Raw genomic sequence first — 15,045 nt, 5'->3', positions numbered from 1 at the left:
ATCATGCCCTGGAAACATTTTGGAGAGTTTTAGTCGAGACAGATGTGCTCGATATATAATTTTGAGTTGTATAATTGTATGCTTTGCATATGGAGCTTGAGTGAATTCTCTGCATTGCTACTTTCCACTCCTTTTCTGATATATTAATTGAGAGGTCATTTTCCCAGTGTCCTCTTGGATCTTTGAAAGGAAGGGATTGTAAAAGGATTTTATATATTGTAGAGATGGAGTCTAACTCCTTGAAATTGAGCAATAATTTTTCCAGCGTGGATGAGGGTGCAAGATGAGGAAAATCTGGAAGGTTCTGTTTAACAAAGTTCCTGATTTGAAGATAGTGAAAGAAATTTGTAGCTGGAATGTTAAATTTGGAATGTAATTGTTCATAGGATGCAAAGGCGTTGTCTATATAAAGATCTCTAAGCAAGTTAATTCCAAATTTTTCCAGATATTAAAACTGCATATGTTTGTGAGGGTTGAAAGAGGTGGTTCTTTTGCAGGGTGCCACAGAAAGAAGCTTCTCCGTCTTAAAATGCTTTCTACATTGGTTCCAGATTCTAAGTGAGTGGAGCACAATTGGGTTATTAGTGTATTGCCGATAGCGTGTGTTTATTGGAGCACAAAGCAAGGAATACAAAGAAGTACTGCAGGATTTTACTTCTATTGCGGTCCATGCCTGTGTATGTTCTTCTATTTGTGTCCAGGTTCTTATCGACTGTATATTTGCGCCCAGTAATAAAACTGGAAGTTAGGTAGAGCCATGCCGCCTTCTGCCTTTTGTCTTTGTAGGGTCGCTCTTTTGATGCGTGGATGTTTAGAATTCCAAATAAATGAGGTTATTGTTGAATCTAATTGCTTAAAGAACGATTTATTAATGTATATTGTTATGTTTTGAAATAAAAAGGAGCTTAGGAAGAATATTCATCTTAACAGTGTTAATTCTTCCAGCTAGTGTGAGATGAAGGGTTGACCATCTATGCAAGTCTTGTTTAATTTTTTCCATACAGACGCGAAATTTTGTTGATAAAGAGCTTTATGTTTACTTGTGATGTTTACCCCGAGGTATTTAAACTGTTCTGCAATGATAAAAGGAAGGGTGTCTAATCTAATATTATATGCTTGCGAATTCACGGAAAGAGTACACTTTTATTCAGATTAATTCTGAGACCAGAGAGCTTTTGAAATTCTGTGAGTGCTGCTAAGACTGCAGGCACAGAATTTTCTGGGTCCGATATATACAGTACCATGTCATCTGCATATAATGAGATTTTCTGTTCCAGTCCTTCTCTGCTAATCCCCTTTATCTGATCAGTATTTCGACAATGTATTGCCAGTGGTTCAATGGCAATTGCAAACAGCAGTGGTGACAAAGGGCATCCTTGTCTTGTGCCACGCTCTAGTTTAAAGTAGTCTGAGCAAATGTTATTGATGCAAACTGAAGCTTCTGGGTTAGTATACAGTAATTTAATCCATGCACAAATGTTGGGCCAAACCCAAACTTCTCCAAAATAGTAAAAGGTATTTCCATTCAATCATGTCGAATGCTTTTCTGCATCCAATGATAATAATATTTCTGGGGTGTTTGATTTAGTTGGTGAGTATATTACATTAAACAGGCGTCGAAGATTTGAAGATAAGTGTCGGCCCCTAATAAATCCAGTTTGGTCTTGTGATATTATTGAGGGGAGCACTTTCTCCATCCTTCTAGCTATGATTTTAGAGAGTATTTTAACGTCGTTATTCAGAAGTGAAATTGGTCTGTATGATGCACATTGTAATAAGTCCTTATTTTGTTTTGGAAAGACAGTGATTAGTGCTTGGCGAAAGGTTTGTGGAAGAGATTGGTTATCTCTGGCTTCTGTAAATGTTGGTAATAGGAGGGGAGCTAGCTGAGCGAGAATTTCTTGTAAAACTCTGCAGGGTAGCCATCAGGGCCTGCTGCTTTTCCACCTTGGAGTGACTTTATAGCATCCAGTAATTCTGATAATGACAGAGGTTTATCGAGCTCCTCCACACTAATAGCGTCAATTTGTGGTATCTGTAATTTATCCAGAAATGCATTAGATTGTATATTGTCTTCTTTAAACTCAGTAGTATATAGGGATTTATAGTAGTCTCTAAAAGTGTACATTATATTTTTGTGTTCGATGATTTTATCTCCATTCGTGTTAGTAATTACGAGATTGCGTTGCGCACTTCTTGCTTGTGAATTTGTTGCGCTAAAAGCTTATTAGCTTTCTCTCCATGTTCATAATAATGATGTCTGGATTTGTAAATTAGTTGTTCAGTTTCTTTAGTTGTCAAGAGGTTTAATTCTGAATGTAGAGCCTGCCTCCTCTTATGTAGAGTCTCGCTTGGTAGTCTGGCATGTTCTTCATCTATTTTAGTAATTTCGCTTTTTATCTCTGCTACTTTCTTCGCTTCGGATTTATTTCTGTGGGAAAGATATGAGATAATCTGTCCTCTTAAGAAGGCCTTAAGAGTTTCCCAGAGTATTCCTGCAGAGATCTCAGGGGATGTATTTGTCTCTAGAAAGAATTCAATTTGTTTGGATATAAATTCAGTACAATTCTCGTCAGCTAATAGAAGCGGATTGAGACGCCATCTGCGGGGTGAGTGTATGGGGCTTAGTAATTTCAGCTCCAAGATCATCGGAGCATGGTCTGAAATAACAATAGCATCGTATTTACAAGATTTAATCTTAGGCAAGAAGTTATTATCTATAAAGAAGTAATCAATCCTTGAGTAGCAATGATGTACTGGTGAGTAGAAAGAATATGTTCTTGAATTTGGGTTTAGTGGTGGGGATTTAAAGGAGTTCTGCTGGAAGGGCGCAGCTACTGGAACAAGGTGGAAGTGAGGTCATGCATTGTCTCTGCCAATCAGAACTGTGGATGGAAAAGAAGCAGAAATTGACAACAGCAAGCCCCAAACCCCACCTCATCCCACCCCCAGGTCATCCAGCGTGAAATCCTTTACTTCGGAGGTGGCATATAAGTTCTTGTGTGTGATAACTGTTACCTTGTATTACAACTACACAGTGCAAATACAGCAGACCATCAGTCTAGTGAACAGACAATTTGTGGAACACATTTAAAATCTGAGGCTCAGATAGCAGCGGGTTATCACGTACGAGGATCAAATATCGTTAGACCCAGATCTTTTATTATTCGCTTTGAGAGATTATTATTTAAGCTAGAGGTGATGGCACTCCTCAGACACAAGCAAGAGATTATATATGAAAATAACCACATTCGTATCTTCCCTGATTTCTCTCTAGCAACAGCTACTAAACGCGCAGCCTTCTACAATATTAAACAGCGGTTACGTCAAGCCAATATCAAATACAGCCTCTTGTGTCCTGCCAAACTGAAAGTGGAATTGCAGGGTCAATTCTAAGTCTTTGCTAGCAAGGAAGAAGCAGAAAAGGAATTAAGAAAGCTGATCCCGGGACTATTCTGATACATAATAGTGAGTCATGGCCGTTAATGATATGGCAAGGATTAATAGCCTACTGTCTGATCTTTTTGTTAAAATGCGGGTTTTTATCATTAAATATCCTCATTTTTACTTATTATTACTCGGACGCTATCTGGTTATGTTTTAATTACAACTATAAACGTTTTTGCTTAATTCCTTTTTTTTTAATTTAATTATTTTTTCTCTACCCTAAACAAGACTGTTCTGTATCATACCCTTGGTTTATTGTTATTGCTATTATTGCATTAAGACTTATTATGCTTATTTTGGACCACTTTCTAACACCATTCCCCGGGTTTATTATCCGGGTGTATTATCTTAATACACTAGGATTGCTGAAGGTTATATATTCTAAGTTCATAGTTTGTTAATGATTCAATTTTAGGCATATAGTATTTAGACCATATTGGTAATAGATATCTCTGTTTTTTAATCCTAAAACGTTGCAGCGTGGGGTCTTTTTTTTGCTTTGGATGTGCTCTGTCTCTGGGCATGTCAGAGGACCAGGACTGTGTGAAGTGGGGTCTAGCCTCACGTGGGGCGGCAAAAAGGGAGGGTAGGGGGTAAAAGGGGGGAGAGAAAGAGAGCAGGCTTGATCTATACCTAATCTATTCTATTAATCTTTAGAATTATAACTACCAACGTAATAATAAGCTGCATGGCAACAACTCTTGGGGAAATAGGAAATTAAGGCCGAAGCTATTTCACTTCCAGTTAAGACTATAAAATGACATCAAAAACTCAGAATCAGTGTCTCGATGATGGGACAGTTAACTTCGTAAGCTGGAATGTTAAAGGCCTGAATCACGAATTAAACAGAAAGAAAGTACTTTCTCACCTAACAGGTCTAAATGCTAAAATAGTATTTTTACAGGAGACCCACTTACTAAGCAAGGATCAGTTCCGACTGCAAAAAGACTGGACTGGTCAAATGTTCCATTCTAGTTTTACGAAGAAAACTAGAGGGGTGGGAATTCTCATACATAGAACAGTACCATTTGTAGCATCAGATGTAGTATTGGATCCTGAAAGGAGATATGTAATGGTCATGGGAGACTTATCTAACTAAAATGATTTTGATAAATGGTTATGCACCTAATGTTGATGATAAGGAATTTATACAAAATTTATTTGCATCCATTCCCATTCTGAATACTCATAAAATGATAATGGCTGGGGACTTTAATTGTGTTTTAAATCCACTCTTAGATAGGACTTCTATCACAGGGGGGATGACATCTAACACCGCAAAGATAATTACAAAGTTTATAACTGATCACAACTTATCAGACCCCTGGAGGTTTTTAAGCCCAAATTCAAGAACATATTCTTACTACTCACCAGTACATCATTGCTACTCAAGGATTGATTATTTCTTTATAGATAATAACTTCTTGCCTTTGATTAAATCTTGCAAATACTATGTTATTGTTATTTCGGACCATGCTCCGATGATCTTGGAGCTAAAGTTACTAAGCCCCATACACTCACCTCGCAGATGGCGCCTCAACCCACTTCTATTAGCAGACGAGAATTTTGGCTTATCAAACTTATTAATTTAGGTATGTTTACAAGCCTTAAATTTTATGCCGTTTGCCTTGCTCTCTCTCTCAGGGGTGGGGGTCAACTTGTTCCTAATTTTACTTTTTGTAAAAATTGATTGATTTGTATGGAATGATTGCAATAAAATTAATAAAATTTCAAAAAAATAAAATCTGAGGCTCGCAGAATACTCCATATGGCAGATACTCATTTTCCTAGATGTTGTACGTATTGCAGTAATAAAAGAAAATAACCAGTTATAACAGATTTTAAATTGAAAACATAAATAAATGAGAAATGAAATTTTCTTCTCTCCACTAACATGAAGTCTTGGAACGTTATTGGGATTAAACCAAGCTTAACCATCCACTCGACCAGATTTACCTACTATGGGATTATAGGGTGTTTAAGCAGAACTTAGTCTACAAGCCATTTCTCCTTGAGATAGCATTATACTGTTTGTAACAGGGGTCTCAAACTACCGACCCGAGACAGTTTCATACAGCCCATATTTCACTATTTATTCTGGTAAAAAAATAAATCTTAAATTTTCAGCTACTGGCTGAAGTAACCATTTGATGGTTATAATATGCTAATAACAAAGAAGTGCACATCCCCACATACAGCAGCGAAGTAATAACTAACGTAAGAAAACTGTTGTTGTCTGGCCTGCGATTAACTATTGTATGTTAGGCTGTTGTTGACAAAACGCCTGTTTCTAAACCTAAAAGAAAAGTTGTTATGGAATATACAATGTTTCAAGAGAGTTGGACAACTGCTTATTTTTTTCATTGAGCTTAACGCCACAGATACCTGTCTGAAAAGTAAGTAGGAGGTAGCCGTTCCTAAAACCTCAAATACCATTACTCTACTAAACACGCAGAAAAGTATTCTGGGTACTAGAGGAACCTGCTCAACCTCTGACAGGACTGTCCATGCAGCAAAGTCTTGCCAAGCAAGAGATAAAAGAGAATGTGAGGGAGCAGTTAAGGCTAGATACTGTATGTGGTGAGCAAAGTAATCGCAAAAAGCTGATTTATAGAGGGTGAGGCCTGAAGGGGGCGCCCCCAGCTCCCCAAACCCAACACAGACAGGCACAAGGCATAAGTCCAGCCACACACTGTTGTGGGAAACTCTTACCTTAAGCATTTCCCCCAGACCACAGAGCACAGTACAACAATGAAGCACAGTCACAAAGCAGCATACTCTGCAGCCCTTTGTCTTTTCTCTCTCTCCTCTTCCCAACACTGGCTCCTTGAGCATAGGCAGCTGGCTTCTTTTATGTTGCACCCGGGAGTACTTTTGTGGTCTGTTAGCGTGGTCTGGAAGCACTTCCACGTGAGATGGGGCTCTGCGGCTCCTACAGTACCTTCTAGTGGCACCCACAGAACCCAACAGGGCCGTGCCAATCTCCAGCTCCCATGAAGCCCTGTGGTAGTCTATGATGCTGCAGCAACACAGGGTGGGCTGCCATCAGCATTCCAGGGGAGATAATGCTCTGTTCACACTCTCTGCCCGGTCCTTCCATTACGAAGGAGTCGCGGCCAGGTAAAGGCCTTGACCATCCACTACAAGGGCCAGTTTCTGAAGGACTGCATGTTATAGGTAGCTAAAATCCTCTTTGCAAATATGCGGCATTGCTCAGAAACGTGAGTTTGACTGCAAATACTGTGGCAGAGCAGATTAATGAGTTATCAGACAGCATTGATTAGCTGCATGTCAAAGACGCAGGGTTCAGTGCCTATTCATTAGCACTCGATGAGAACATCGATATAAATGACAATGCTCAGCTTACTATATTCATCAGGGGAGTCAATATGAAGTGATTGAAGATTTGTTAGCATCATGTTCGATTTATGTGAGGATTACAGATGAAGACATATTTCAAAATCTATATGATGTAATTGATTTGCTGATCTGCCAGGGGATAAACTGATATAGTTTCATATTTCTGCAGTCAGGGTTTTGAGCTGGGTACCCAAGTGGACTTCTGGACCTAACAGGTACATTAGAAAGAGTCTGTGGATTCCCTCCTAAAAGCTGTACAAATACATCTGGCTGAATGTATTGATTGATTTGCTTAAGACATGAGAAATAGTGTCTAAGGTGTTTGTCAAATAGAGAAAAGGGGACCTAGAGCCATAAGAGCTACTTGAGGGACCCAAGGAGATTCTGCCCCCGATATTCATGAATCTGGGTGTTTCTATGGGCGCTTACATGGTGAGCCTTGCTACACCACTCCCCAAATAGGAGGTGTCCTGGGCATGGCTGTGCTGAGCCCTTCCCTTTATAATAAAGTGGATCATTCCGAATGTTAAAGACTGGAAAGAAAAATGTACAGCTTGAGAATATTGAAAGATTTTTGAACTAAATCTGCTGCCCTCTGCTGGAAAGCTGAAGTTAATAATGCACTTGTAACACCTTAAGAATAGGAGTTATGCAATTGGTAATACTTTGTAACAAAATCATAATGCAGGCTTGTTCTTGTCTTAATGGGTGTGAAGCCCCAATGACTACACTTCAGAGTAGGGGGTACTAAGAGTGTGCCTCTTAGTCACTTACTACTCTGTAACTGCTTTGTGTTTTACAGCAGTAAGTGAATAAAAGATATAACGTTGCGAGGCTATGAAGCCCTTTGTGAGGCCCTGTGTAATGGCACCCTCATGTTGACCAAAACTCCAGGCCTCTGTACTTGTAACTGACCGGACCAAGAGGTGAGTGACTGGGACAAAGGCAAAAAGAATGTTTGTAAAAACAGAATTAATATTACAAGGTACCTAGAAAACAGTGTCAATGATGATTAAACACAGTGCAGTACTTTGAAAAAATTGAAAGGCAAAAATAAGCAGAGACAAGTGCAAGGGACAATGTACTACAGTATGTACAGTAGCTCCAAAATAAACATTGAAGAAAGGAAACAAACAAAGAATTGTCTTCTTTCTACAATAAGCACAGTTTAAAAAGTTATTTTCCTCAGGAGAAAAAGTAAATCAAAATATGAAAATAGACCCAAAAATGCAGCACTTCCACAAAATCTCAAATTACATTCACAAAAATCTCAAACCAGTCAGAGGTGAATCTGTATGTATGGAAACAAGAGCTAACTCTTCACTGCTCTGTAAACTCAGCAGCTCAGAAACCAGCCAAGAAATCCAAAGATGGTCAAAAGACGACCTCTTGTGGCTGCTCTACAGCTTTATTCGTGTAGCCACTTCCATCTGCCCAATCCAGTACACGTCTCCCAGGATAAAACAATCGCTGAAGATGACGAAATGTTCACCTTATGTCACCTTCTAATCAAGAGAATGAATGCTTTCTATATCTCCTTGCATTTCCTTGTGCCTTAATAACACTCGTCCACTCTTACCTGTAAGTATTACCCTGAAATCACTAAACTATACAGAGAATTCAATTCTTGCATTTTGGGCATATGCAGCAACTCAATAATGCTCCACTTCTTTTCTTCCGTAGCACTAAACAACCGCCATGATGTCTGTCCTTTCAAACCACGTGATACATGGCCGACTTGTAGGGCTTTGAATGACACAAGTCCTTGTGGGAATCATCCTCACACCGCTACCGTGCTTGACCCTCATTGGAGTGCTAACTTGATAAACTCCAGGTAAGTGTATTTACCAGTGGTGGACCCACATTTTTGGATTCCTGAAGCTTGAACTGCTCCCTTCAAGAGCAGCAAAAGGTCTGGGTAACCACCAGTGTTGTAAAAGTTCACACCTCACAAGAACTAGCTCAAAGTTCAGCTCACACAAATTAAAATGAATAAATTCACATTCATAGTTCACCATTTCTAGTTCATGTTCAGTTCATTTTGTATTTTTTAAAGAGTGAGAATAAATGACCCATGAGTTTACTTTTTTCAGTTTTGCATGCCTAGGCTATTACAGTGTTCTGAAATAAAATACAAGGCGAGGGAAGATAAGGATGTGCACTGGCAATCGGAAGGTTGCTGATTCGAATCCTGTAAATGCCAAAAGGGACTCTGCTCTGTTGGGTCCTTGAGCAAGGCCCTTTACCTGCAATTGCTGAGCGCTTTGAGTAGTGAGAAAAGTGCTATATAAATGCAAAGAATTATTATTACTAGGCTGACCCGCCTTTTAAGGCGACCAACTTTTAAGTTGATCACTTCTTAAGGAAATTCAATATGTAGATCAATTTGATATTTATACAAACTCATTAATTTGGTTATATTGCATTTGAGCGGTATTACTTTCATACTCGTAGTTTCTGTTATTTTTGTGATGAAATTTAATCCTTTTTTCTATATTGAGGTCGCCCTTTAGAACCCCCCTGATATTTACTACGCGGTGAGGCATTTGTACTCCATCAACATTAATTATTTCCAGAGACATAATTGTGTCTATTTTTCCAGCGCATCGCGCACAAAAGCAAGGGAACGATGGGAGCACCAGAACTCTGCTCACATCATGTCGCTTCGTACCGCAAGCTGCAAGTAGTAAGTCTGTGATAAGCGGAATACCACTACGCTTTCCACTCATGGGACGGAAGGACAATCCCGACCGCTTTTATATAGTAAGAAAGAAGAAGAAGAAGATATCGCACAGTCTGGAGTAGAAAATCATCTGTTACCTGGAAAAACAAAACTACAAATCCCATCGTGCATTGCAAAATGGACCGGTGTGTGAAACTCCGCGCCTGCGTAGCACTCACGGGACGGAAGGACAATCCTGACCGCTTTTATATAGAAGGATTATTAAAATGAAGAATTTTTTTATTTAAATACACTTTATTGAGTTATACCCAGCAACAAACACATATAACCATACAGTATATGTTAATATCTTCCCAGTCAAGAAAGAAAACAAATAGATGCAAGTATACATATAAATTACCGCTCTATTTCCAATCGCGTGACAAATGGTGACTGTGGAACCAGCGTGTAGGTGAACTAACCTATTACACTGCTGGTCAAATTATGCTGCCGGTCAAAATTCATGTCACATATTGCATGTCCAATGGGGAAATATATAAAGTGGCCTTGTGAAGTACAACGTTTTCCTAAACGTGAAAGCGGAGCTTCATCGCGTGTGTACGTCAGCAGGGGTGCAGCTTAAACACAAGCAGGCAGACAAAGACAGCGCTGTTTGATTTTAAGTTATTTTTTCTAAATACAAATAATTGGCAAAAAATTTGTACAAAATAAATTTACGTAAAAATCCACTATCTGTGCTTAACCGAATACCGTATTGGGATTCAACTCCACCCCTACATTACACGGTAAGGCAAAACGTTTAATCTGGACCTGAACCAGATCCAGAATGTCACATAAAACTGAACTAGCTCACGTTCAAGTTCTTCACCTGCAAATATGTTACATTAAGTTCACCGTTCTTAGAAAAATGAGCTTGTTCAATGAACCCGCTCATATGAACTAGTAACCAACACTGGTAACCACTTGTTATCTTCTTCAATGGGTTTGTTCCTCAAATTTAAAAAAAAAATGAATAACTACTCTTACAGGAGACACCCACATTTTTAAGGAATATGGACTAAAGTCGCTTCTGGTGCACCCAGGGATTAGGGGCTCTTAAGCTTCATCTGTTTCATAATACATCCACCCCTAGTATTTACCAAAAATAACTAATGATATTATTGATAAAGTGGTATAATTAGCTCTTAAAACTACAAATGAGCTGAATCTGTGACGTGTTCTGCCACACCCTTATTGTAAAATGTTACCAAATAATTTCCCCTTTCAACTCAATCAATGAATGGCTTAAAGGATGAAAGTCAATGTCCTGCAATTGAACAAATTGATCCTGATCCAAAATCATCAAGGAAATCTGTGGATTCTCCTACTTCCACAGGAAATCTACTCACGATTTGGCTGAGCTTAAACACTTTGGCTAAGGAGATTTGGATAAAGTTACAAAATCCCGGTGTGCTAAATTATTAGGGAGAGAGACAAATCCAAACCAAATCAAAAGGTAAAATGTTAGTTACTGAAGGTACACACCTAAGGAGCTAAGTTAGTTTAAGTATTTGAATTATTGGTTACAAGATCTCACTGAAGATGAAAAATGGTCTGCCAAGATTTCAGCCATCACATCAACACAAGCTGACATTTCAGTGAGGGCATATGGACTTTTCATATTCGCTATACGTCAGACCGTTTCAGCTCAAAGAAGGAAGAAATCTGTTAGTCATTATTGGCGAATGTGTGCATGTACTGTATGTCTGTGTTCAGCTTTAGAGAAAGCCAGCACCGCGCTACCCCCCACCCCCACTCCCCTCCAATCCCACCACCTCCCCTCCTTGTGTCATTTATTGTAGTGACAGCCCACCTCAGGAATTTTAACTGAAAGAGCAAGAGCTCTTCGACAGGAGAATCCAATCAGTAGCAGCCCTCGGCAGGACAAGGCATAACAAAGACACACCAGGGGAAGCCTGAGAGGTCAACAGGTCTGGTCCTAATCTGCACGGTTAGAGAGCAGCACCCCAGCAAAGCCCATGGAGTGAGAAAGAGCAGGGGGACATACAGCAGCCTGTAGAAGCAAAGCAAAGCAAACTTTTGGACTTGCAATCGAAACGGTCTGGAGCCAGCAGAGCTGCTTTCTAGAGCTGGAGCTGACTGAACGGAGAGCCATGGTGCAGATTACCTTCACGAGTCTTGTGTCCCTCTTGCTGTATGCTTATTGCCAGGACGCTGAAGGCTTCAGGTTGGTCGCAGCTTTTTCAAAACTTTCAAAGTAGGATTAGTAGCATGGCTAGGAGTGACGTGCAAACTGTACAGCTTTAACACCACTGACTAGCACTGCAGCTCAAGGGTCACTTTTAATCACTGAAGGTGAGATCTACCTGAATGTATCTATTAGTCAGTTAGTGCTGTGCTCCAAAGTCTTTGTTTGATCGTAATATGACTGAAAAGGCACCAAAGACAGCGGTTTTAATTAGGCTTACCTATGCAGGAGAGCAGAGATGTGGGACACGCAACTAAGAATTTCACTGTACTCTTTACACGTGACAGTAAGTCAGTTAGCTCTGTGTTTATTCGTCTCTTAATTTGTGTCACATAACAATAGTAAAGCCCTAATTGTTCTCAAAATGGCTTAATATGAATCTGTTGGTTTGGGTTTAATTTGATCCAGCATCTGAAAGTAGAACTGCAATGAGCAGCATCACGATGGACAGCAATACTCCATTCTGCCTGTCTCTTCTGCCTCCTCTGCTTTATCGTAAAGTTAACTACATGAACTCTGTTATTTGCAATGGTGCAGTATATGTTATAGCCAGCTAAAAATGGGGCAGCAACTGCTTATGATCGAGAGGGAACCTGTCGCCATTTCCTTCCCCCTTCCTGGTGGCTATTCTGGTTTATTTGGATTAGCCAGGCGAGTGTTCAGTTTCATTAACCGGCAAGGAGGCTCCTGGTTATTTTTAGAGAGCAGTCAGTGTGTTGTTAAAATATAAAACATCTGTAGACTTGATTGGGCTCTGCATACCAGAGGAGAGGTTAAATTGTTTAGGCTCCCTAAACTCAAGACGTGGATTTCCAGGACTGCAAGACAGGTGCCCAGTGGGCACAGCCAGAAATGGCCACCTTATTGCATAACAAGGACAAGATAGCAGGGGGGGAGTTGGTGCAGCAGTGCTTCCCATTCTGGAATTGAGTTCCTGTTTCACAATTTCATTCTTCTTCTTCTTTTTCTTTCTGCTGCTCCCGTTAGGGGTTGCCACAGCGCATCAACTTTTTCCATATTTTTCTGTCCTCTGCATCTTGTTCTGTTGCACCCATCACCTGCATGTCCTCTTTCACAATTTCATTCTTAATGGCTGATAATCTACATCTCCCAAAGTTTGAATTTGAAAAAAGAAAGTGCAGACTTCAGAAGTAATTCTTGGTTTTACCTCATTTCCAATTTTGAAGGAGAGGACTGTGGTTAATGCTGCTGCCTATCATTAGGTTAGATTAGACTAGATCAGATTAGATTCGATTTGAAATAGATTAGATTAGATTAGAATACTTGTAGGTGGACTTTATTAATTCTTAAAGAGGAATTCAAAATTCAAATTACGAATCATCATGTACGTATGTGGAGTTTGTACATTTTCTCACACTCTGCATGGGCTTTCTTCCAGGTACTCCTGATTTCCTTGCACATCTCCAAGATGTGTGTAACTGTGCTCAGGGCTGAACTCCTGGTCTGGTCCTGGTGGTTACTGTCTTTGGCTGAAGCCCCCATGTGACCCTGAACTGGACTGAGCAAATTTGAAAATATGTGTATGGATGGGTGAATTTCTGACAGAGACAGTGTAATATTTGCATTGAATTCTGGGTCAGAACTTGCAAAAATATTCACCTCATTCACAAGCCCACAGTTTCCTTTTCCATATTTCCATTCTGAATTCATACATCCATCCATCCATTATCCAACCTGCTATATCCTAACTACAGGGTCACGGGGGTCTGCTGGAGCCAATCCCAGCCAACACAGGGTGCAAGGCAGTTATCAAACCCCGGGCAGGGCGACATTCATTATTTAATCCTGTTCGGGTTTGTGAGTGTTGCCAGAGATGACCCCAGCTACGGTGGGCAGGGCACCAGTCCATCACACCCTCCTTACCAATTCATCTAACATGCATATGTTTGAAGATAAGGGGGGAAAACTGAAGTATCTTATGGAACCCTCCCCAACCCACACACACACATGGAGAATGTACAAACTCCACACAAGCAGTCTCCAGATATGGGATCTGAGGCCAGGAAGTAGGATCCAAGAGGGAACAGCATTAACCACAACACAGCTTCGAGAGTTTGTGAAGTGGTACCCTTATTGACCATCACAGGATTTCACTTTCACAGCAGTAGGTAATTCAAGACCCCATGGGTCATAATATAAGCTCTGTTGCAGGGTTTGAGGTCCCCCAGTCCACTAAGGGATTATGTGTTGTTTTAGCCTCACAAGCATACTGAAGAGGACAACCAAACTGGCCCTGTCCAGTAAACCTCTGCAGCGAGGCTAACGTGCAAGAGAATCTCTGGTGCTGCTAGGGGAAGTTCTACCCGTATGACGACAGAGACCTTGGGAGTGCTTATGGAGGGGTACCCAGAAGGTGGATGGGGCGCAATATAAAAGCCACTTGTTTCCTTTAATCAGGGAGTTTAGAGTTAGGAGGCTGTTGGTGACAAGAGCTCAGCTGGATAGAGGGAGGAAAAGACCCAAGTAGTGACAGGTGAGCAGAGGAAGCCTGAAACTGAGTAGCCAGGTGTTCTCCTGCCATTTAGTTAGGATCTCCAGGGTCACAGGGGTTTATTGTTTTCTGGCTTTAATTGTACTTGGCTGTTCCCTTGTATTACTTATTTAGGTTTTATATTTTTTTGTTTTTTTTTTATCATATTTGGACTGTGCCTTGCAGTTAGGAGACCCGGGTTCGCTTCCCGGGTCCTCACTACATGGAGTTTGCATGTTCTCCCCGTGTCTGCGTGGATTTCCTCCGGGTGCTCCGGTTTCCTCCCACATTCCAAAGACATGCAGGTTAGGTGCATTGGCGATTGTAAAATGTCCCTAGTGTGTGCTTGATGTGTGTGTGTGCCCTGCGGTGGGCTGGCGCCCTGCCCAGGGTTTGTTTCCTGCCTTGCGCCCTGTGTTGGCTGGGATTGGCTCCAGCAGACCCCCGTGACCCTGTAGTTAGGATATAGTGGGTTGGATAATGGATGGATAGGTGGACTGTGATGGTGTTTGGGGTTGTGAGATGCCACCTACAGGCCACCAATGTATACTGAGATCTGTAAAAGTCAGGTTAAATGGAGATACCTCAGAAGAGCAGAACTGAACACTAACAGAAGGTCATTTAAGGAGCTTTGTTTTAATCCCTAAGTTTCAATTCATAGGAAAGAAATATTTAATATTTAGAACAAGCATTTAATTAAAATCAAAAATGTACACACTTATTAAATAGAGCAAAACAGATAAAAGGAGTATGTTTATTTTTCATTCTAATTCTGTTGTGAGCATTATTGTAGTCTACAATGTATGCACACACACC

The 15,045-nt window shown here is 40.4% G+C and overlaps 1 protein-coding gene across 2 annotated transcripts in view; it reads left to right on the top strand.

The window, feature by feature from the left end:
• Positions 1-11,350: 11,350 nt before the first annotated feature.
• The window catches only part of egfl6 (EGF-like-domain, multiple 6), a 108,837-nt gene continuing 105,142 nt past the window's right edge, over positions 11,351-15,045 (top strand). The window contains exon 1 of one of the 2 annotated variants that reach the window (XM_039743617.1): positions 11,351-11,717. In XM_039743617.1, the coding sequence (XP_039599551.1) occupies positions 11,644-11,717 (74 nt within the window). In that variant the 5' untranslated portion in view covers positions 11,351-11,643. The remainder of the gene's footprint in view (positions 11,718-15,045) is intronic. The other variant, XM_039743618.1, reaches the window with a different exon arrangement.

This window comes from Polypterus senegalus, chromosome 2, assembly GCF_016835505.1.
Source record: "Polypterus senegalus isolate Bchr_013 chromosome 2, ASM1683550v1, whole genome shotgun sequence".
NCBI classification, from domain to species: Eukaryota; Metazoa; Chordata; class Cladistia; order Polypteriformes; family Polypteridae; genus Polypterus; species Polypterus senegalus.
This window is presented reverse-complemented; position numbering and strand designations above follow the sequence as displayed.